Here is a 24626-nt window from a genome sequence, read left to right as displayed (position 1 = left end):
AAGTATGTAACAAAATTCTTATGAATTAAGAAAGTTCATTTTAAAGACATCCAAAATAAATTGTTGAGCATGTATAATTCAAGTTCAATTGTACTTCCTGTGACTTCAGTATAAAGTTCACTTGATCTAAAAGTGGAAGGTATTAGTGAGTATTTGATTTTACGTCTCACTCCATCCATTATCTAATATCATTAGATAATATCATTAATCCTATATCATCAACCATTGCTTTGATTACTCTTTAAATAGACTCCTGCAGCAAGCAGACATGAATGATCAGGTATGACGCTGCTAATAATTATGACAAGATCGTTCAGGCCCTTTTTATTGAAGGCTGATGATTGACATAGGACTTCTAGGACCACAAAAGAATGTTACTAAAACAAAGTTAAATATTTTCTGATTTACTGCCAATATTCACTAAAGCTGGCTGAAAATACATAAACAATAAATTGATGGAAATCAACTTTTCAAGTCATTGGTAAGCTATTTTACAATTTGACAAATACACTCAGCTGCTGAGATAAGAAAACATTGACTTAAGAGGGTTTAAAAATTTCTTACGTTATAACAAGAAGAACAGCCTTCCTCAGAGTCTGACCTTGAGGCATTGCTATGGATTTGCAAAGTGCAAGTAAGATTGGATGATTCACAATGCCCGAACCAGTAGGAGATGATGGAAGAAAGCGACCAAAATATTGCTGAATAATATTTCGCAGCTGTTGTTTAACGTATGTAGTCTGAACTGTAGTTTGTCCAACGATAGCTGACAGTCCCTGCGAAGAGAATTTCAGGACACTCAAATGAAATCTAACATATGATTGGCTTGTCAGGCTATGCCACTATTGGTCCAGCTTAGTAACAGCAGATGCCAAGATGGCGACAGGTTGCTTGCTACAGGTCTGCTCCACATTCTGTCTGACAATGCAGCCAAGACAATGTCGCCAAGATAGAAAGTTTATTGTTCAGAGACAAGTTAGAAAAACATTTTCAGGTCACAGATGTGACTCAAAGTGAAGGACTTATTATGAAAGAAAGAACTGCTTTTGTTCAAAAAGCTGTGAAGAAAAATAATAGTAAGCACAACAGAAGCGTAAAAAAATGTTAATTTATGTAAAGCTTATTGTGAAATCAAAACAGCATCAATCATAAAGTTCAGATTAGGCTTGACAGAACCATTCCACTCCAGAGCTCATTACAACCTTGGTTCAAACGTGAACAAAAGAATGAAATACCATGTTATCTTAAAGTAACTAGCCTTGACATCAAGGTAGCATTTGACCAGGTTTGGAATCAAGAAGCCATGTAAGACTTGAATCAATGTGAATGAGGAGCAAATTGCTCCACTGGTAACGTTTGATGCACTTAGTCCTTAGCTTTATATGCCTTGGTCTCATGAGTGCACATCAAAATACTTCTTAAATGTTATTGTCTTCCAAATTTTCTACATTACAAAAATCATCTCAACTGCAGAAAATTGTTGGAGAAGTTCCCCAGGGAAGTATCGGAGGTCTAGCTGGGGTGATCTCTAGATCTTATTCTCTGTAAGTTTAAAAATGAGGAAATTTGCTGAATATTGTACCAAGTTCCATACCATCGATAACTCCTCAGATAATAAAGCAATCTATGCCAAGACGCAACAAGCCCAGGCTGGTAAAAGCAGTTAGCTGATGAGGATCAAGTAAAATTTGCACTACACAGGTAGGAAATAATACCATACACAACTAGGTAGAACCTAACCATCTCCCCATAACATCCTCCAATCATCAACACTCCAGATATCATCATTAATGAGAAACTTAAATGGACTAATCAATTAGATACTATGACTAATACTTTGACCTAATGTAAAGCAGGTCAAAGGCTGGGAATTCTACAATGAAGGACTCAACTTGTGATTCCACACAGTCTGTCTACTACCCATGTGGCAGAAGTGAGGAATGTAATGGAATACTCACCACTTGATAGGATGAGGGCAGCTCCAATAATATTCAAGAAGCTTGATACAATCCAGGAAAAAGCAACTGCTTAATTGGTAACAATCCAGCACCTTAAACATTCACTTTCACCACAGTAGCGTTAATGTGTACCATTTACCAGATGTAACGTGGTAATACTCCAAGGCTTTTCTACAGCACTTCACAAACTCAAATCCTTCACCTCTAAGAATGTCTTCCAGTGTCAGCCAAGGCTCAGCAGCACCCAGCCTTCGTGTCTCAAAGATTTATATTCAGGTCACACCATTGGACATGAGTTTAAAAAAAGGGTCAAGACTATCATGCCAGTGTCGCACCTGAGGGGGTTCCACTCTGTCATCAGTGCTGTCTGCAGGATGAGACATTAAACCAAGACCCAGTTATGCTTTCAGGTGGAAGTAAAAGACTTCAGGGCAATGCTTTGACAAAAAACAATGGAACCCTGGTCAATATTTATCTCTGAATCAACACCATGAAAACAGATAATGTGATCATTATCACTTTGCTACTTATTGGAGATTGCTACATGCAAATTGTTATTGAGTCATAGTCATAGATGTTGACAGGACAGAAAAAAGGTTTTTTGCCAGACAAAAAGAAGCAGGCAACTATTCTAATCCCGTTTTCCAGCACTTGGCCCATCGCCTAATATGGGAGAAATTGAGGACTGCAGATGCTGGAGATCAGAGCTGAAAATGTGTTGCTGGAAAAGTGCAGCAGGTCAGGCAGCATCCAAGGAGCAGGAGAATCGCGTTTCGGGCATGAGCCCTTCTTCAGGAGCCCTTCCTGAAGAAGGGCTCATGCCTGAAACGTAGATACTCCTGCTCCTTGGATGCTGCCTGACCTGCTGCACTTTTCCAGCAACACATTTTCAGCTCCCATCGCCTAATGTGCCTTGGTATCTCAAGTGCACATATAAATGCTTCTGACACGTTATTGTTTTCCACATTTTCTACATTACAACAGTTAATGCACTTTAGAAATACTTCCTTCCGGTTTAAAATGAGTTGGGACATCCTGAGGTCATTAAAGGCTCTATACAAATGTAATTCTTTCTTTCATTCCTTTTCAGATGTACAAGGGCAATAGCATCACCACATACAAATGACCCTCCTAGTCAGGTACATTGAGACAACAGTAAGCCATTCATCAACTCAAGTCTGGTTCACCATTCTAGATCGTGGCTGATCATATATTCAAAGGTATATTACTGTGCTATCTCCATATCCATAAATTCAAGGTAATCAGGCACGGTTTTGCGAAAGATAAATCATGTTTAACTGAGGTATTTCAATTATTTCAAGAAATAACATGTACTGTCAATGAAGGGGAACCATTGGGATTTACTGTACTTAGATTTTCAAGACACTTGGTAAGGTGGCGCGTCAAACATTATTGCGGAGCATACAGGACATAGAGGTTAATGTAGTGGGTCATAGGAGTTTGGTTAGGTGACAGCAGTCATAGAGTCAATGGACATGTACAGCATCTCTTCGGTCCAACTCTTCCATGCTGACCAGATATCCTAACCTAATCTAGTCCCATTTGCCAGCACCCGGCCCATATCCCTCCAAACTCTTCCTATTCACACACCCATCCAGATGCCTTTTAAATGTAATTGTACCAGCCTCCACCACTTCCTCTGGCAGCTCATTCCACACATGCACCACCTTCTGCGTGAAAAAGTTGCCCCTTAGGTTCGTTTTATATCTTTCCCCTTTCACCCTAAACCTATGCCCTCCAGTTCTGGATTCCCCCACTCCGGGGAAAAACTTGGTCTATTTATCTTATCTATATCCCTTATGATGTTATAAACTTCTGTAAGGTCACCCCTCAGCCTCCGACACTCCAGGGAAAACAGCCCCAGCCTATTCAGCCTCTCAAATTCTCCAACCCTGGCACATCCTTGTAAATCTTTTCTGAACCCTTTGAAGTTTCACAATATGCTTCTGATAGGAAGGAGACCAGAATTGCATGCAATATTCCAAAAGTGGCCTAACCATCGTCTTGTACAGCTGCAATATGACCTCCCAACTCAATGCTCTGACCAATAAAGGATCAAAATACGTTCTTCACTATCCTATGTACCTGCGACTCCACTTTCAAGGAACTATGAACCTGCACGCCAATGTCTCTTTGTTCAGGAACACTCATTAAATGTATAAGTCCTGCTAAGATTGGCTTTTCCAAAATACAGCACCTCACATTTATCTGAATTAAACTCCACCTACCACTCCTCAGCCCATTGACCTATTTGATCACGATCCTGCTGTACTCTGAGATAACCTTCTTCGCTGCCTACTACACCTCCAATTTTGGTGTCATCTGCAAACTTACTAACTATACCTCTTATGTTCACATCCAAACCATTTATATAAATGATGAAAAATAGTGGACCCAGCACCCATCCTGTGGCACTCCAATGGTCACAAGCCTCCAGTCTGAAAAACAACCCTCCACCAACATCCTTTTTCTTCTACCTTCAAGCCAAATGGCTAGTTCTCGCTGTATTCCATGAGGTCTAACCTTACCAACCAGTCTCCCATGGAGAACCTTGTCGAACACCTTACTGAAGTTTATACAGACAACATCCATCGACCTGCCCTCATCAATCCTCTTTGTTACTTCTTCAAAAGACTCAATTTGAGACACGATTTCCCATGCACAAAGCCATGTTGACTATCCTTAATCAGTCCTTGCCTTTCCAAATACATGTAAATCCTGTCCCTCAGGATTCCTTCCAACAACTTGACCACCACCAACATCAGGCTCACTGGTTCTATAGTTCCCTGGCTTTTCCTTAACATCTTCCTTAAACAGTGGCACTATGCTAGCCAACCTCCAGTATTCCGACATCTCGCCTGTGACTATCAATGACACAAATATCTCAGCAACGGGCCCAGCAATCAGTTCCCTGGCTTCCCACGGAGTTCTGGGGATGCAGCTGATCAGGTCCTGGGAATTTATCCACTTTTATGTGTTTCAAGACATCCAGCACCTCCTCCTCTGTAATATGGACATTTTTCAAGATGTCACCATCTATTTCCCTACATTCTATACCTTCCATGTCCGTTTTCACAGTAAGCACTGACACAAAATACTCATTTAGTATCTTCCCATCTCATGCGGCTCCACACATAAGGCTGCCTTGTCCTATTGTCTCCCTAGTTACCCTTTTGTCCTTAACGTATTCATGAAAACCCTTTGGATTCTCTTTAACCCTATTTGGCAAAGCTATCCCATGTCCCCTTTTTGTCCTCCTGATTTCCCTCTTAAGTATACTTCTACTGCCCTTATACTCTTAAAAATTCACTCATTCTCTCCTGTCTATACCTGACATATGGTTCCTTCTTTTTCTTAATTAAACCCTCAATTTCTCTAGTCATCCAGCATTCCTTATACCTACCAGCCTTTCCTTTTACCCTAACAGGGACAAATTGTCTTTGGACTCTTGTTATCTCATTTCTGAAGGCTTCCCATTTTCCAGCTGTCCTTTTACCTGCGAACATCTACCCCCAATTAACTTTTGAAAATTCTCGCCTAATATCGTCAAAATTAGCCTTCCTCCAATTTAGAACTTCAACTTTTGGATCTAGTCAATCTTTTCCATCACTATTTTAAAACTAATAGAATTATGGTCACTGGCCCCAAAGTACTCCCCCACTGACACCTCAGTCACCTGCCTTGCCTTATTTCCCAAGAGTAGGTCAAATTTTGCATCTTCTCGAATAGGTGCACCCACAAAATGATAAGAAAATTTTCTTGTACACACTTAACAAATTCCTCTCCATCTAAACCCTTAACACTATGGCAGTCCCAGGCAATGTTTGGGAAATTAAAATCCCCTACCATAACCACTCTATTATTTTTACAGATAGCTGAAATCTCCTGACAAATTTCTTTCTCAATTTCCTGCTGACTATTAGGGGGCCTATAATACTATCCCAATAAGGTGATTCCTGAGATGTTTTCCCAGGAATATCCTCCCTAAGTACAGGTGTGATGCTATCAATTATCAGAAATCCATTCCCCCTCCCTTTTCTATCCTTCCTCTACCATTTGTATCCTGGAACATTAAGCTGCCAGTCCTGTCCATCCCTGAGCCACGTTTCTGTAATTGCTATGATATCCCAGTCCCATGTTCCTAACCATGCCCTGCGTTCATCTGCCTTCTCTGTTTGGCCTCTTGCATTGAAATAAATGCAGTTTAATTTATTAGTCCTACCTTGTTCTCTGCTTTGTTCCTTCCTGCCCTGGCTGTCTGACTGAGTCCCATTCCCAACTGTACCCTTCTCAGATTGATCTCTTGCCTCACTATCTCCCTGGGTCGCACCCTCCCACCTTACTAATTTAAATCCTCGCAAGCAGCTCCAGAAAATCTCCCTGCCAGTATATTAGTCCCCTTCTAATTCAGATGCAGTCTGTCCTTCCTGTACATGTCACTTATACCCAGCAGAAATCCCAATGATCTAAAAATGTGAATCCTTCTTCCATGCACTGGCTCCTCAGCATACATTCATCTGCTCTGTCCTCCTATTCTTACCCTCACTAGCTCATAACACTGGTATTAATCTGGATATTATGACCTTTGAGGACCTCCTTTTAAAATTCCTGCCTAACTTTCTATATTCTCTCTTCAGAATCTGATCCTTTCCTCTTCCTTTGTTGTTGGTTCCAATGTGTACAATGACCAACTGCTGGTTCCCCCTCTCTTTTGAGAATACCCTCTCTGAGATATTCCTGATACTGGCACCAGAGAGGCAACACACCACCCTGATTTTTCACTGCTGGCCGCACAAACATCTGTCTATGTCTCTGACTAGAGAGTCCCCTATCACAGTCGATTGCTTGGAACCCGACGTGTCCCTCATTACATTAGAGTCTGTCTTGATACCAGAAACTTGGCTGTTCATGCTACATTCCCCTGAGAATCCATCACCACCTACATTTTACAAAACAGCATTCTTGTTTGCCACAGAAGACTCCTGCATTACCTGCCTACCTCTCCTACCTTTCTTGGAGTTAACCGATCTACCTGACTGGCTTTACTCCCTTCCTATAACTGCCATCCCTCACAACCCCTTGCTCTTGCAAATTCCTCACTGCCTCCAACTGTCGCTCCAACTGATCCATTTGATCTGATAGGATTCACCACCAAAGACATTTCCTGCAGACATAATCCTCAGTAACATGTAAACTCTCCCTAAACTCCCACATCTCACAAGATGAGCATATCACTCTATGAAAGGCAATCTTGCTCCTTCACAATCTGCACATCCAGAAAACAGCACCGTCTTATTGCTCTTAAAAAAAACACTGCTCCAGGCTAACTTAATATTAATGGCTTATTAGACAGAAAGTAGGCATAAGTGGGTCATTTTCTGGTTGGCAAGACATAATTCGTTGTGTGCTACAGGGATCAGTGCTGGCATATCAATTACTGACAACTTATATAAATGTTTTGGATGAAGGGATGCAAGTTAGTGTTGTCAAATCTACTGATAACACAAGGTTAGGTAGAAAAGTAACTGCTGATCTCATCTTCAATCTAGGCACTTTCTAGCTTTTTGGACTTAATATTGAGTTAAATATCTTTGAATTGTGAACCAACTCCCATCTCTTCCCTTTTTTTGCTTTACTTGTTACATTCTCTGTCATCATGTTCTCTGTACTCCCTACCACCTCCCCCCCACCACCCCCCCCACTCCCACCCCAGTCGGACTGTCTGTTCTTTCCAGTCTAGTAGTTAGACAAACCATTGTTCTGCCATCCTCACATTCCAATCACTTAATCTGAACTATCAATATCCTTTCTCCCCTAGCACTCTGCACCCCATCACCCCCACAACATATCTCCTCCCCCACTTCAGCATAAATGCTGCCCCCTCCACACTTCACTTCAGCTCTGATGAAGAGTCATCTAGACTTGAAATGTTAGCTTGCTCTCTCTCCCCAGATGCTGTCTCACCTGCTGAGATCTCCAGCATTTGCTGTTTTCAGTATAGATAACACAAGGTTGGGTCGGAAAGTAAGTTGTGAAGAGGACATAAGAAGGCTAAAAAAAGGATCTGGATGGATGAGTGGGCAAAGGTCTGGTTAATGAAGTATAATTTAGGATGAGGAATTGTCCATTTTGGAAGGAAGAATAAAAATAACATACAGTCGGTTCTGATATAACACAATAGTTCGGTTCTTGTGCGATTTTGTGTCATAAGAAAACCGTGCAATAGCCCACACCATTTACACCAATGGGGCCGGAATCGAATGATAGCCAATACAAGTAAGGAAAGTTCACGTTCTGCAAATAATGGTCTAAATTCGTCAAATGCATTAAAGTCAATTCACGTTGAAGAAACACGTGTTATGATCTCAATTGTGGGATATTGCAGAGCTCTGAGGTGGACAGAGTGCATGAATCCCAATAGATTAGTATACAGGTACAGCAAGTCATTAGCAAGTAGAGTGTTATTTCTGATTGTGAGTGGAGGTGAATACAAAAGTAGGTATGTTATGCTTCATTTATATATCATATTGGGCAAGAACACAACTGGAGTTCTGAGTACAAAATTACTTTCCCTATTTAAAAAAGGATCTGAAAATATTTTAGCAGTTCAGAGGAAGTTTATTCGATTAGCCGGTTATTTTATGAAGAAAGGACAGACAGGTTAGGTTTGTATCTGCTGGTGCTTAGAAGAGTAACTAAAGATTAGAAGCATCTGAGGAAATCTGGCCACATGGACATGGAAAGCATTTCTCTCTGGTGGATGAATCCATAATGGGAGCCATTGTTTAAAAATAAGTGGTGATCCATATATTTCTGGATTAAGACAGAAAAGGAGGGAAGGAGAAATATCTTCCCTCAGAGGCTGCTGAGTTTTTGGAATGCTCTTCCTCAAAGGTGTGGATGCAGAACCTTTGGATCATTTAACGCAAAGAGAGATATATTCTTGACAATTCAAGGGGTAGAGATTGGCACAAATGTGGAAGTAAGGTTAAAATCAGATCAGTCATGATGTTATTGAAAGCAGAGAAGGCTATAATGGCTGGGTGGCCTACCCCCTGCTCCTAATGAATATGTTTGTATCTATGCTTGTATGTTTGTCAAATATGATTTCATCTTCATAAATCCATGTTGACTCTGATTAAACAAACAATTATTTTTCTAGCTATTCTAAACAAACACATCCTCTGAAATAGGCTCTACTATTTTCCCTTCAGCTGTCATCAGACAACAGGTCTTTAATTCTTTACTTTCTCTCTCCTTCCTTTCTCAAACAGTGAGGCTACATTTGCAACCTTCCACTCTGCAGGCATCACGCTGGATTAATAGAAATTTGAAAGATGATCATCAATAAACCCACCATCTCTGTAGCCATCCCTGTCAACAGTCTAGAGTAAAGTTCACCTGGACTGAGGCTTCAACTTTTCATGCGCATTAATTTATCCAATACTACTTTTTTTAAAAACTAATACCAGTTCCTTCCACTTTCACACTCCCAGTAGACCTTTCTGATTTGGAAATATATTATGTTCCCTCAATGCTGCTGGATCAAAGTCTTAGAACAGCCTACCTAACAGCATTTCTGTCTACTGTCAGAACGAGAAATGCAAATCTCTAAGGGTCAAACAGATAAGCTCCAGAGTTGATTAAGAGCAGGAGATGCCCATTAGACTTTGCTCACGTGATACAGTGGTAATGTCCTTACTTTTGAGTGAAGAGACATGGCATTCTAGTCCAGTCTGCTCCAGTGGTGTGGGATAACACCTTTGAACAGGCTAACTTGAAAATCAAAAGAGCTGAGTTCTGTCCATAGTAGGCAGTGCTTGTTAAGATAACGATTTACTCGTGGTTTTGTGGAAGATTTGAAAAGAGAAAGCTGAGTTCTTCATGTATATTTCTCCCTCTGACTCCATTTTGATTTATCCACCTCCTTTTTCCCTTAACCTGTCCTTTTGTTAAGGTTGCAGTGCTGCTGGAGTGATGCGCTTGTGATTTTTAAATCGTTTCAGTTGAGACGTGAGTGATTTGGTAGTGGTCTGACACAAAAAAGCTGGGTGGATTCTACAAAATAAAAATGCTGAGCTCAAAGGTTCTTGTGGTGCACTGGTAGTTTCCTTAACGCTGGGCCAGAAGGTCTCAGTTCAAACAAAAACAGAAACTGGAGAAACTCAGCAGGTCTGGCAGCATCTGGGGAAAGAAAGCAGAGTTAATACTTCAAGTCCAGTGACCCTTCTTAAGAACTCGGGTCTCAATTCAAGTCCCAACTGTTCCAGAGATTTGTTATAACATGTTTGCACGAAGAGTTGAGTTCTTGGGACTGGTGGCACAGTGGTAACGTCTCTGAGTCCGGACCAGAAGACTAAGAGTTAAGTCTCTGCACCAGAGGTGTATCAAAGCACTGAGTGTACAGAAAAAGCTGAGTCCTTCTCTATTGGGTGTTGGCTTCTGGTCAGTAAAAGGGTCCAAAGAGAAAAGTGGGAACAGGCATTTGCTTCAAGCTGTAGATTTTCAATAAGACCTTAGTAAATCCCTGAATGTCTTTTGCTGCTCAATCTAAATTATGGATAATGGAGTCATAGAACATAGAACATAGAAAAGTACAGCACAGAATAGGCCCTTTGGCCAACGATGTTGTGCCGAGACTTCATCCTAACGTAAAATATAGTAACTTAACCTCCCCAACCCTCAACTCACTGCTATCCATGTGCATGTCCAGCAGTCACTTAAATGTCCCCCAATGACTTCGTTTCCACCATCTCAACTGGCAACGCATTACACGCATTCACAACTCTTTGCGTAAAGAATCTACCTCTGATGTCTCCTTTATACCTTCCTCCTAATATCTTCAAACTATGACTTCTCATACCAGTTAATCCTGCCCTGGGGAAAAGTTTCTGGCTATTGACTCTATCTATTCCTCTCATTATTTTGTACACCTCTCATGGTGTCATAGAGCTTTACAGCATGGACACAGGCCCTTCAGCCCAACCTGTCCATGCTGCCCACTTTTCAAAATTAATCTCATTCCATTTCCTTGTGTTTGGTCCATATCCCTCCACATCTATCCGATCATGTTCCTATCCAAATATTTCTTAAATGACACAGTTTCACTGAGTATATGTTGTGGCTGTACAGGACATTGTTTGGCCACTTTTGGAATACTGTATTCAATTCTGGTCTCCTTGATATAGGAAGGATGTTGTGAAACTTGAAAGTGTTCAGCAAAGATTTACAAGGATGTTGACAGGGTTGGAAGGTTTGAGCTATAGGGAGAAGCTGTGGTTATTTTCTCCAGAGCATTGGAGGCTGAGGGACGTCATTATAGAGATTTATATAATCATGAAGGACATCGATAGGGTCTTTTACCCGGGATGGGAGAGTCCAAAACTAGAGGGCAGTGGTTTAAGTTAAGAGGGAAAAGGTTTAAAAGGGACCTAAGGGGTAACCTTTTCGTGCAGAGGATGATGCACATATGGAACAAGCTGCCAGAGGAAGTGGAGGATGCTGGTACAATTGCAACATTTAAAAGGCATTTGGATGAGTATATGAATAGGAAGGGTTAGAGTGACTTGGGCCAAATACTGACAAATGGGACTAGATAAATTTAGGATAGCTGGTCAGCATGGACGGGTTGGACTGAAGGGTCTGTTTCCGTGCTGTACATCTCTATGACTGTATGATTAAAGGCAGTGACTCTTCTTCAGAACTCAGGTCTCAGTTAAGTCCCATTTGTTTTAAACATATCTCTGGAACATGTCTGCTTGAAGAGCTGAGCTCTTCGGTCTAGTGGCACAGTGGGCCAGAAGGCCAAGATTCAAGTCTCATCTACTCTGGAGGTATGTCATTGTCTGAACAGAGAGCTGAGTCCTTCCCTATTGGCTTCTTGTGAGCAAAAGGGAAGGTAGGAACTGATATTTGTTCCATGTTACAGATTTTCAATAATACCTTCATTAATCTTAATGTCGTTTGCTGCTTAATCCAAGATATGGATAATGGGGTGTGGAATGCCTGCAATACAGAGTCATACAGGCTCTTTGGCTCAACTTGCCTTTGCTGCCCAGTCTTCACAAATTAATCTAGTCCCACTTGCCCGCGTATGGTCCATGTCCCTCCATAACCTTCCATCCACGTACCTTTCCAAATGTTTCTTAAATGACAAAATTGTACTCGCCTACACCACTACCTCTGGCAGTCCATTCCAGCTGCCATGTGAATGAATTGCCTCTCTGGACCCTTTTCTGTCTCTTCCTACTCACCGTAAACCTATGCCCTCTAGTTTTAGACTCCCCTACCATAAGGAAAAACTGTTGGCTATCTCCCTTATCTATGCCTCTCATGATTTTATAGACCTCTATAAAGGTCACTCTCCGTCTCCTACGCTCCAGGGAAAAAGGTACCAGCCTCTCCAGTCTCTCCTTATAACTAAGGTTTCTAGTCCAGGTATCATCCTGATAAATCTTTTCTGCACGACATGCACTTCGGTGGTTCAAATAGACTGATCACCATCTCCCTGTCAAGAATAATTTGGGATGGACAATAAATGCTGCCATGGCCAGTGATGCCTACATTCCATGAATACATGAAAACAGCTCCTCTCCCATAAAGTAAAACAGTCAAGATTTTCATCTCCTGACTCCCCAATAGCAGCACATCATTATCAATGTATTGGAATACTCTTCACTTACAGCTCCAATAAAATTTAATAAGCACATCAGCATCCAGCGCAAAACATTCTGCTTGATTAGTATCCCATCTAGCATCTTTGATATTTACTTCCTTCACCTCCAATACACAATGACAGTTGCATGAAACATCTATAATATGCACTACAGTAACTCAGCAAGCCTCTTTGAACAGTACCCTTCAAACTCATGACCTCGACCACAGCAGATGCAAAGGGAACGCCACCTCCTTCAAGTTTCCTTTCAAGCCACACAGAAGCCTGACTGGGAATTAAATCACATTTCTTCACCATCATTGATGGAACTCCATTCTGAATAGCACTGAGAGAGTGTTGGCACACCGAAGACTCTAGTGGATCATAAATGCAGTTTACCACTTCTTCAGGGCATCTCGGGATTAGTTATAAATACTGACCAAGCCAGCAACATCCACATCCTTTCAACACTTTTTTGTAAATTGCAGTTTTTTTTTTAAATTTGCTCCTTTGTTCAGCTCACCCTAGAGGACAAAGATATTCCATCTGTTCTCTCACCAACTTTCCCCATCTTTCACTCCAAGTGTAAACAATTTACAGATTGTTATTTTAACTATTCAGGCCATCATTGCAGCTACCTCTGCCACCCACCCCCATTATTATTTGGGCTTCTTTTACTTTCCTCCTTCTGGATAATGTTGTTTTCTTCAGTGATTCATATTGTTCTATTTCCTCATTCCCTTACTTGTGTTTTCACTTGCCCTGATTACCAGAAACATTCTGTAACAAGCTCAGGGAAATAATTTAATTTTCTTTTTTTTTAATATGAAATGGGCATTAACTGTTGGGTCTATTGTGAGCCATTGAATGATCAGCTTTGTCATTTGAAAGTGGTAGAATAACACCATAAAGAACAATGTTTTATGGCTTAACTATCTAATAAATGTATTAAACAGCAATTGAACAAATAATGGTTCTAAAATAGCACAAAGACATGAACTGTAACAAGCTAACTACTGTAAAATCACTTGATATTAGCTACATATTTAATAATTAATTTTTAATATGCAGTTCATTTTCTTTGCTTTATCTCACCAACTACATAAGTGTCTGGTTTAGAAACACTCTTCAGAAATTTCAGTCAAATTCATTTTCCAGACAACAGACAGACCATCTTTTGCTTTTTTTGAAAACCCTACAGATATTCAGCAATTTGAAAAAGGGCAAGCTAATAAATTCTTTCAAATTCTACACCTTTTGCATTTTGCAGTTTATTAGCTCCCTTACATTTAAAGAGCTTCAAATCTGCATATTTATGCTTTAATTCACTTGGATAAGTAAGTCAGTTTTCCATTAACAGGGTGTGGGCATTGCTTGCAAGTTCAACATTTACTGCTAACCTAATCACCCTTGAGAAGGTGTTGGTAGATGCCCCCTTGAACCATTGTAGTATATAGGTATAGGCTCACGCTCAGTACCATTAGGAATCAAATTCTAGGATCTTGACCCAGCAGTGAAGTTACATTAACATAGTTCTGAGTCAGGATAATATGTAGCTTGGAGGGGAACTTGCAGATGATGGTATTCCCATGCATCTGCTGTCCTTGTCCTTGTAGGTGGTAGAGTTGATTAATCATAACAAATTAACTGAGGCAACATATATTAAGCTGAGGCATTATCCTTGACATTCTAAATGATGATTACCCCTTATATATTATGACAAAATTAAATGTACAATTTTTTGATCCATTCCTTCAATTTGTCACACATCTCTCCTCCGATTCTGCAAGCTGACTTTTCCAATAAAACACAACTCTTCCCTCTTGCCTAATTCCTGAACCTTCAGTATTCACTGTTCATCTACACTGATCTTCAAATTCTGTTCAGTTCGCTTTTAAAACCATCACTCCTCTACAGGAACTGATTGAGGCTCATCTACACTCACTTATACAATCCCAACTCTGAGCCCTATTTGCATGCTGAGATTCCTGCGTCTGTAAAAATTTATTTGTATGGGCATTACTACTGGCAGGGTCAGTAGTAATTTTGCCTATCTTCAACTGCCCCTAGAAAGTGGGTAGTGAGCTATTTGTACTGCTGTAGTAGTTGGGGTGTAGGCTTGCCCTCAGGGCTGTTAGAAAGAGAAGGTGAAAGAATAGTCACACACTTTGAAGTCAGAATGATATGTGTCTTACAGAAAAACTTCCAGGTGCTGGTATTCCCATTTATCTGCTGCCCGGGTCTTTCGAGGTGATGGAGGTTGAAGATTTGCAAGGTGCACTCAAATTTAGACAAATTAATTTTAGCAGTGCACATTGTACATGGATGGAGTGAATCTTAAGCTGGTGCATGTAACTCCAATGAAGCAAACTAATTTGCTGCGGATGGTGCCAAATGTCTTGAGAACCTGACAAATGAAGAGTCCTGTAACATGTGCTTTGTGGATGGCACACAGGCTTTAGGGAGTCGGGAGACCACTTGCTTGCTGCCAAACTCCCCTGATTTGCTCTTGTAGCCACAGTATTCATCTGGCTGATGCAGGCCAGTTTTTGGCCAAACCCGCTCACCCTGCACCACTACCCCCCAGCCCCAGGATGTTCACAGTGGAGGATTCAACAATGGTAATGCAACTGATTATCAAGGGTGAATGGTTAGATTTTCTCTTGTTGGAGAGGGTCAGTGAATGGCACATGTTTGGCATGAATGTTACTTGCTATTAATCAGCCAAAGCCTGAATCTTGTCCATCTGGGCATAACTGTTTTAGTGTCTGAAAAATCATGAATGGTGCTGAAATTTGTGCAGCCATCAGCAACCATCCTCCATTCAGAGTTTTGAGGAGGTGAAGGTCACTGACAAAGAAGCTGAAGATGGTTAGGCCTAGGACACAACCCTTAGGAACTCCTGCAGCAATGCCCTTGACTGAGATGACTTCCAACTACAGCCATCTTCATTTGTGCCAGGTTAAGTATGGCTCAAACTAGTGCAGCACTTTCCCATTGACTTCAGTTTGGCTAGGATTTCTTGATGCCACACTGGTCAAAAGATTCTTGCAGTCATTGTCACCTCATCTCTTGAGTTCAATTCTTTTTCATGTTTGGTCCAGGTTCTAAAGAGTTCAGAACCTGAAGGCCCTGGTGGAACCCAAACGAAGCATCAGTGAGCAGGTTATTGTTGAGCAACACAACCTTGTATCACTTTGCTGATAATTGAGTTAAGTGATGGAGTGCTAATAAAAGTTGTCCAGCTTTTTGTATAAATATACCTGGCAAATTTTCCACATTCGAGAGTGTGTGGTGCTGGAAAATCACAGCAGGTCAGGCAGCATCCAAGGAGCAGGAGAATCGATGTTTCAGACAGGAGCCCATAATCAGAAATGAGGCTGGGAGCATAGGGGGTGGAGAGATAAATGCTGGGGAGAAGGTAGCTGAGAGTGGATGGAAGTGGGGGTGAAGGTGATAGGTCGGAGAGGAGAGTTGAGCGGATAGGTGGGAAAGAAGATTGCCAAGTGGGACAGGTCATGGGGACGGTGCTGAGCTAAAAGGTTGGAACTGGGGTAAGGTGGTGGGGAGGGGAAATGAGGAACTGGTGAAGTCCACACTGACGCCCTGGAATTGAAGAGTCCCGATGCGGAAGATGAGGTTCTTCCTCCAGGCTTCGGTTAGTGAGGGAGTGGCGATGGAGGAGGCCCAAGACCTGCATGTTCTCGGCAGAGTGGGAGAGGGAATTGAAATGTTCGGCCACGGGACAGTGGGGTTGATTGGTGTGGGTGTCCGGGAGATGTTCCCTGAAGTGCTCTGCAAGAAGGCATCCAGTCTTCCCAATGTAGAGCAAAGGATACAATAAATGACATTGGTGGAAGTGCAGGTAAAGCTCTGATGGATGGACCTGCACTAATCAACCCCACCGCCCCATGGATGAAATCACTGTCCAAACAAATTTTCCACATTGTCAAATAGATGCCAGTCTTGCATTATACTGAAACAGTTTGACTTGGGTGTTGTTAGTTCTGGACCTTATCAGGGTCCACAGCCTTTGCAGTATCCAGTTCCTCCAAGCATTTCTTGCTATCACATGGAGTGAAATGAATTAGCTAAATATTGGCATCTGTGATGTTGGGAACCCCAGAATCCACTCAAATGTTTTGCTGAAGATGAGTTGAAAATCTTCAGTTTCATCACGATATGTTTATTTTTATCCTGATGCTCTATGCATCCATTTCCCTCCAGTTCATTACTAACAAAACATCTTTCTTCTCATCTTGGCAACATTCATTGGAATAATTCCCTTCCACTTTCTTTCCCATTCTTAAAAGTCAATCAGAATTTCAGTCACCTCACTAATTTACCTAAAGAGAAAGGTCTATTGCTTGTAAGAGTCTTGTGACATTTTCCTAATTAATGGGACTATAATCATTACTCATAGTTACTCTTGTAAACCACTGTACAACTCAATTTTCCAAAACCAGGTAAAAACAATGACTGCAGATGCTGGAAACCAGATTCTGGATTAGTGGTGCTGGAAGAGCACAGCAGTTCAGGCAGTATCCAAGGAGCAGCAACTGTCTATCAGAGTAACATTCATGCCACAGAAATGTGGTTCTGTCACAGTTTCAAGATCAAAAGATGTACAATGAATGCAGATATAAGTCATCAAATTTAAGTATTGCTGGAGGATTATGTTATGAAAAACACAAATCACATTGCAATTGAATGTATTCACATAAACTTACAAAAAATAAGTCTTATATTGCAACCTCTTATCTGCAATATTTAAAAATATATATTCTTGTTCTCCTCAGTTTATGCTTGCTTTATTTGTATTAACAAGAGTCCTTGCTGATCTGCCAAAATAAATTGTATAAGCCAGAATGGAAAAACAAATCATGGTACTCCATAATGTTAGAGTTCATTGCAATATGATGATTAGCTAGAACATTGGTACTACAGGCTGTTCGAATACTTAGCACCATAGACTTTGGAGCTTTTGTCCTGAAGCTGATTCAGCATCGTATGATCTGGGCGTAATAGTTACTTTCTCACAACAGATTTAACCACTGGATGAAGGATCCATCCACACCACTCACTGTTACATAACATAAAGGACATTGAGATTTGAACAAAATAAATAACATTCAGAAACCATACTGGAAATAGAAACAAAAATATTAGATGAATATTTCTGGGGGTGTGGGAGAAGGGGAAGAGAAAAAACCTCAGGATATTCCAAAGCTAACGGCAGTATGACAGTGACAGTGCTCACCTGGAGATACAAAGACAAGTTATCTCGGATGGCAGACAGCATTGCTGGGGGCAATTCTTTGTTCTGTTGGAAGACTGTATGTGGCAACAGCAGACAATCAATGATGCGGAACAAGAGATGCTGAGCTTTTGAAGTGGACAATATCAATGGCCAATATTTCACAATGCAACCTATGTATAAAAACAAAATAACACAATTCAGGACATTCTTAGCAGGATTAAAGCATGTTATTTAATTTCATATAATTCCTAACTTGATTACATGTTTTAATTAATTGCAGAGCAATACTTTTAAAATGATAATACATGTTTTAATTCCTACAATTTTTTCCACAATAGTTTTTTTCAGTTCAGATCTGTTTTATTCAGGAAGATGCAATATTAGGAGTGAACCTTTACTGAGGGTCACAGTTATGATAAACTGCTCTCAAACAGTTGCATCAACATCATTTGCACAGTGAGTCGAGTCTTGTTAAATACACAGAAGTCACAATAAAGAAACAGGCCATTCATCCCATAGAGCGTATGATAACATTTATCATTTTCCCCTTTGTTTTTATCCCATCTGTACAAGAACACCAGAAGTAGAAGCAGATCATATTGATCCTTGAACCTGCTTTAGCATTTAATATGATCATGGCTGGCCTTCACTTCAACTCAGTTGCCTGCCCACTCCCATTAGCTCTTGGACTGGTATTTACGTATTTTTTTAACCAGGGGGAAGCAGGTGGAACAGAAAAAGAGTGCTCCACTCACTCTTACCTGAGACTCTCACGACAGCCTGCTCTGCCATGCAGTAAGATCATAGCTGATCTGATTGTCGCCTCACTGTCACAAACCTGTCCACACCCCATAATTCTCGACATCCTTGTCTACCTTAACTTAGTTTTGTGTAAATAAGTCAATGACCTCGTCTCCATGAAATTTGGTGGAAGAGAATGCCACACATTAAAGCAGAGACCTCCTGAAAAATTTTTTTCCTGTCTGTGAACCCAGACTCCTATGCAGACTGATGAAGTCTTGAATGCTGACTTGCCCAGTCTTAACTACCAACCTTAGAAGCAAAGTCCCCAACCTTGCAACTTTTGACATAAATAATTTCTCTTACCCTCTATCCTAAGGAATATAATTTTGTATCCATAGCTCACCATTGCAGACTCTCGACACTTGGTAACAGTCTGTTTCTAATTACCCAGGCCCATTGTTTCATAATTCTAGAACACTTCCATCATTCAGCCACAAAAGTCACACTACTAATTAAATATTATCATATATCATTATTATATCTTAGATTTTATTACTAGGGAGGGGTACATTGTTGTTTTAAAAACTATAGCCATATCAAACTGTGGTGCCTGGCCTACTACTCAATTTATTGCTTTTCTACAGCATTGTGTGCATTATTTTATTCAAAAGGCTACAAACACCGATGGAATTGACTTGGCTGATTCTAATCTAAAAAGTGAGTTAGCAGAGTCTTACATTAATTCATGCAGTTTTTGTACAGCCAGTCCAACACCAGCATCTCCAAATCATGAGTGCAAAAAAATTATGTTGGCACTTCAGAGCAGTACTATAGGAGGGCTGCACTGTCAGAGGGACCATAGAGGCTGCATTAAATGAAGACTCCATCTGCTGGGATGTAAAAGATCCCATGCTACTACCTTTAAAGGAGCAGAGGTGATAATCCCAAATCAATATTTATCCATCGACCAATGTCACAAAAACAGATTAACTTCTCATTATCATATCACTGACTGTGGGAGACTGCTGTGCACAAATTGGCTCCATTACAACATTCCAAAAATGCTTTACTGATTGGAAAACACTTTGGAGCATCTGCTGGTTATGAAAGACACAGTATAACTGCAATCCTTTTCTCCATTTTCTTTCTTTAGCCTTTTTGGTTTGTGTGTTTTCCAAAAAAAAACAGATGAACTAAATAGACTGAACAAATATACGCAAGATTTGCCTGCACACTGCAAGTTGAGATTTGCAAATTACTTTTAATCATTATTTAAAAACTGTTATGTATTTTGAAGAAGCTCAACGTAACACACCTGGAATATCTAAGGATTTCAGAGATCCAATTAGCTTCGAGGTTAATTTTCAAGAATATGTACAATTATTTAACTGTTCCCTCCAAAACTTTGTTCTCTTGAGTAGTAGGTCTTTGCACTGCTGCAAGTTTAATGACATAGAGGAGAGTCTAACTGTTTGATAACTTAGAGTCATAGAGATGTACAGCAAGGAAACAGACCCTTCGGTCCAATCATTCATACGAACCAGATATCCTGAATTAATCTAGTCCCATTTGCCAGCATTTGGCCCATATCCCTCTAAACCCTTCCTATTCATATACCATCCAGATGCCAAATAAATGTTGTAATTGTACCAGACTCCAATACTTCCTCTGGCAGCTCATTCTATACACACATCACCCTCTGTGTGAAAAGTTGCCCCTTAGGTCCCTTTTAAATCTTTCCGTTCTCACCTCTAGTTCTGGACTCCCCGACCCCAGGGAAAAGATCTTGTATATTTACCCTATTCATGCCCCTCATGACTTTATAAATGTCGATAAGGCCTCAGCCTCTAACACTACAGGGGAAACAGCCCCAGACTATTCAGCCTCTCCCTATAGCTCAAACCTTCCAATCCTGGCAACATCCTTGTAAATCTTTTCTGACCCTTTTTAAATTTCACAACATCTCCTTCCTATAGCAGTGAGACCAGAACTGCATGCAGTATTAGAAAAGTGGCCTAACCAATGTCCTGTACAGCCACAACATGACCTCCCAACTCCTGTACTCAATGCACTGAACATTAAAGGAAAGCATACCAAACATCTACTTCACTATCCTATCTACCTGCAACTCCACTTTCTAGGAACTATGAAGTGTGTAATTCCTGCCCTGATTTGCCTTTCCAAAATCCACATTCATCTAAATTAAACTCCATCTGCCACTCTTTGGCCCATTTGATCAAGAACCCATTGTACTCTGAGGTAACCTTCTTTCCTACGTTCACATCCAAATCATAACTTGCAAATAAATTTGTCTTGCCTTCTTATCCTATTAGTCTCACGGTTAAGACTACTTATTAAAAGGTAACGCTGTGTTCCATGAAGACAATCACCTCAGCCTCAGAACATTACTGCTGGAGCTCCTTAAGGTATCGTCCTAGACCGTCCAGACTAGAACTGGGGATATTTGCTGATGATTCCAGTGTGTTCAGTGCATTCCCAATGCCTCTGATCGTGACATTGCCTGTGACAGCATCCTATAAATTTACTCTACCTTTTCCAACTTGAAAAACAGAGAGAGACTTACATAGAGATGATTCATACTAACTGATATCAGAATACAGAAACAGGAGTATGTCATTTAGTCTGTTCAGCCTACACCACCATTTAATATGATCAAGGCTGATATACTGGATGTGCTGTACTTTTAGAAACTAACTGTATCAAGCTCCACCCTGAAGCAACTGAATGGATGCATATATAAACAACTTTGGGTTTGAGCCCAAAAATAGAACTGAAGGTGTCAAATATTGGGACAAAGTAGAATCACATTCAATCACCACAAATAAACTGGGCTCCCTCCTGCACCTGATTCAGATGGGTCTGAACAACATGTAGCAGGACTCTAACGTACATGGTTTTGAAAGCCTAATAAGCCTTTTGTACAGCAAATAAACTTGGCCTGGAAGTGCTGGACATTGTGTAAGGTACATTGCAAACTGAATGCTGATTGAGGCTTATTTAGAGACAAAACACTGCAGATGCTGGATTCCAAGGTAGACAAACAGGAGGCTCAGACAGCATCAGGAGGTAGAGAAGACAACGTTTCAGGTGTAACGCTTCGTCAGGACTGGGGGCCGGTGTAAGGGGAGCTGCATGTAAAGGGGTGGGGGTGCAGGATGATGGTGAGGTGGGGATAGGTGAGCAAAGGTAGGGGTATGACCTGGTTGGTCGATGGGAGGAATGGAAGGGAGGGAGAGGGGCAGGGAAAGGAGACGGGTGATAAGAAGGGAGATTATTTGAAATTGGAAAACTCAATGCCGAGTCCTCCAGGCTGTAGGTTGCCCAGGCAGAAGATAGAACATAGAAAAATACAGCGCAGTACAGGCCCTTCGACCCTCGATGTTGCGCCGATCCAAGCCCACCTAACCTACACTAGCCCACTTTCCTCCATATGCCTATCCAATGCCCGTTTAAATGCCCACAAAGAGGGAGAGTCCACCACTGTTACTGGCAGGGCATTCCATGAACTCACGACTCGCTGAGTAAAGAATCTACCCCTAACATCTGTCCTATACCAACCACCCCTTAATTAAAAGCTATGCCCCCTCGTAATAGCTGACTCCATACGTGGAAAAAGGTTCTCATGGTCAACCCTATCTAAACCCCTAATCATCTTGTACACCTCTATCAAGTCACCCCTAAACCTTCTTTTCTCCAATGAAAACAGCCCCAAGTGCCTCAGCCTTTCCTCCCATCTTCCTACCATACCATGCAACATCCTGGGAAACCTCCTCTGCACCCGTTCCAGTGCCTCCACATCCTTCCGATAGTATAGCGACCAAAACTGCACACATTACTTCAGATGCGGCCGCACCAGAGTCTTATACAACTGCAACATGACCTCAGGACTCCGGAACTCAATTCCTCTACCAATAAAAGCCAGTACGCCATATGCCTTCTTCACAGCACTATTTACCTGGGTGGCAACTTTCAGAGAGCTGTGTACATGGACACCAAGATCCCTCTGCTCATCCACACTACCAAGTATCCGAACACTAGCCCAGTACTCCATCTTCTTGTTACTCTTACCAAAGTGAATCACTTCACACTTAGCTACATTGAACTCCATTTGCCACCTTTCTGCCCAGCTCTGCAGCAAGATGATGCAAGGTTCCTCGAATTTGAGGTCTGACTCACTGTGGCAATGGAGGAGGCCAAGGATAGTCATGTCAGAAAGGGAGTGGGAAGGGAATTAAAATAGGCAGGGACTGGGTGGTTAGGTCAGCCCCTGTGGGCCTGACTGAGATGCTCAGCACAACTTTCCCTTAGTTTGCGGTTGGTTTCCCCGATGTAGGGAACACCACACCGAGAGCACCTAATACAGTTAAACTAGATTGGAGGAGAGGCAGGTGAACCTCTGTCTCACTTGGAAGGACTGTTTGGGACCCTGGATGGAGGTGAGGGGGGTAGTGTACTGGCAGGCTTTGCATCTTTAGTGGTTGCAGGGGAAGGTACCTGGGAGGTGGGGGTGGAGGGGATAGGCGGGCGGATGAGTGGCATGAATCGAGGTTTGGCAATGGGAACGATCCTTGCAGAAGGCAGAGAGGATTGTGGAGGGGAAAGGAAGATGTTCTTGGTGGTGGGGTCCTCCAATTAGAGCATGATGCGTTGAATGTGGAGACTGGTGGGGTGGTAGGTGAGGACAAGGGGGACCCTGTTTTTATTGCGTTTAGAGTAGGGGTGTTAGAGTAGTGAAATGGGCAATGGAGACAGTGCTGTGGAAGGCTATCCAGATGCCAGAGGGGAGAAAAACACGTTGTTCAAATGGGTGGACATCTGGGATGCATGGGAGTTGAATGTCTCCTCATTCAAGCAGATGCTGCGGAGGTAGAGGAATTGGGAGAACAGGATGGAGTTCTTGCATTGCCTGAAATATGATGTATTATATAATGAGTAAAGTATAGCAATGCGGTAATAATGCATCAACAGCCATTAGTGTTTAGGTAATTTACATAGCAAAGTGAGCAAGCACTGAAAGTGAAAACGACCAGAGTCCCTGAGAACCATAGGTTTAAGAGAAAGATGACTGGTAGTTACCACACCTCAGGTGAGGGGCGAGGTTCAGAAAATGGTGCCTTCATGGTGACCATAGCCTGAACACGAACTGAACTCGTCCTTCCATTTTAAATTGACTTGCATGTAACTTAGTATCAGATTCTGGAATGTATGTAATTCTGTTGTACCTACCTGCATTGGCCTACATTTTACAGAAGTGTAATGCTCGTTAAAAAGTCAGCACTTGCTCTCTTCATTCCTCTGAAGCTGACAGCAAGTTTTGGAGTTGCTGCATGTATGATCATAGAGTCATAGAGTCAAATGTAGAAATCTAGAAGTTGCAGTTAGCACTTGTTTCTTCTTAAGGTGCTCCATAGAACACCCCACAGATTGCAATCAAGTAGAAAACAATAAATTGACAAAAGCTTGCATTCTTATATTAACAGTCTCGCTGTAAATAACTGCTTCAAAGGTGACCCCTTGTTGGATTAAGGCAATCATCATTAGGGACATTACTGCTGGAGCTCCCTAAGATTATGTCCTTGGCCCAACAATCTCCTGTTAACTCCCACCAGCACAAGGGCAGACTGGGGATGTTTGCTGATGTTTCCCCAGTGTATTCAGTGCCATTCACAATGCTTCTGACCACAAGCAGTAAAACTTGAACAATATTGGTTGCTTCCAAATCTCGGTCCTTATCTGCTTAGAACAAGAAGTGTCGCAGGTCCATGGCACTACTACAACCTGCAAGTTTCCTCCAAGCAACACGTCATTCCTTCACTATTGCATTAAAATCCTGCAACTTTCTTCTTAAAAATACTTGAATGTATTATAATCACATGGACTGCCATGCTTCAAGAACCTGGCTAATACCATATTTTCAAAAGCACGAATCAATGGGTAACTAACACCCACTTTTCCAATGATTCCCACA

General features: G+C 41.4%; 1 protein-coding gene across 2 annotated transcripts in view; it reads right to left on the bottom strand.

The window, feature by feature from the left end:
• Positions 1-24626, bottom strand: part of mms22l (MMS22-like, DNA repair protein) — a 166292-nt gene that overhangs the window by 10924 nt on the left and 130742 nt on the right. For both annotated transcript variants that reach the window (XM_060820834.1, XM_060820843.1), the window contains exons 20-21: positions 17894-18063; positions 565-776 (exon numbers count right to left, since the gene is read on the bottom strand). In XM_060820834.1, the coding sequence (XP_060676817.1) occupies positions 565-776; positions 17894-18063 (382 nt within the window). The remainder of the gene's footprint in view (positions 1-564; positions 777-17893; positions 18064-24626) is intronic.

The sequence above is a fragment of the Hemiscyllium ocellatum genome, chromosome 3 (genome assembly GCF_020745735.1).
Source record: "Hemiscyllium ocellatum isolate sHemOce1 chromosome 3, sHemOce1.pat.X.cur, whole genome shotgun sequence".
Taxonomy (NCBI): Eukaryota; Metazoa; Chordata; class Chondrichthyes; order Orectolobiformes; family Hemiscylliidae; genus Hemiscyllium; species Hemiscyllium ocellatum.
This window is presented reverse-complemented; position numbering and strand designations above follow the sequence as displayed.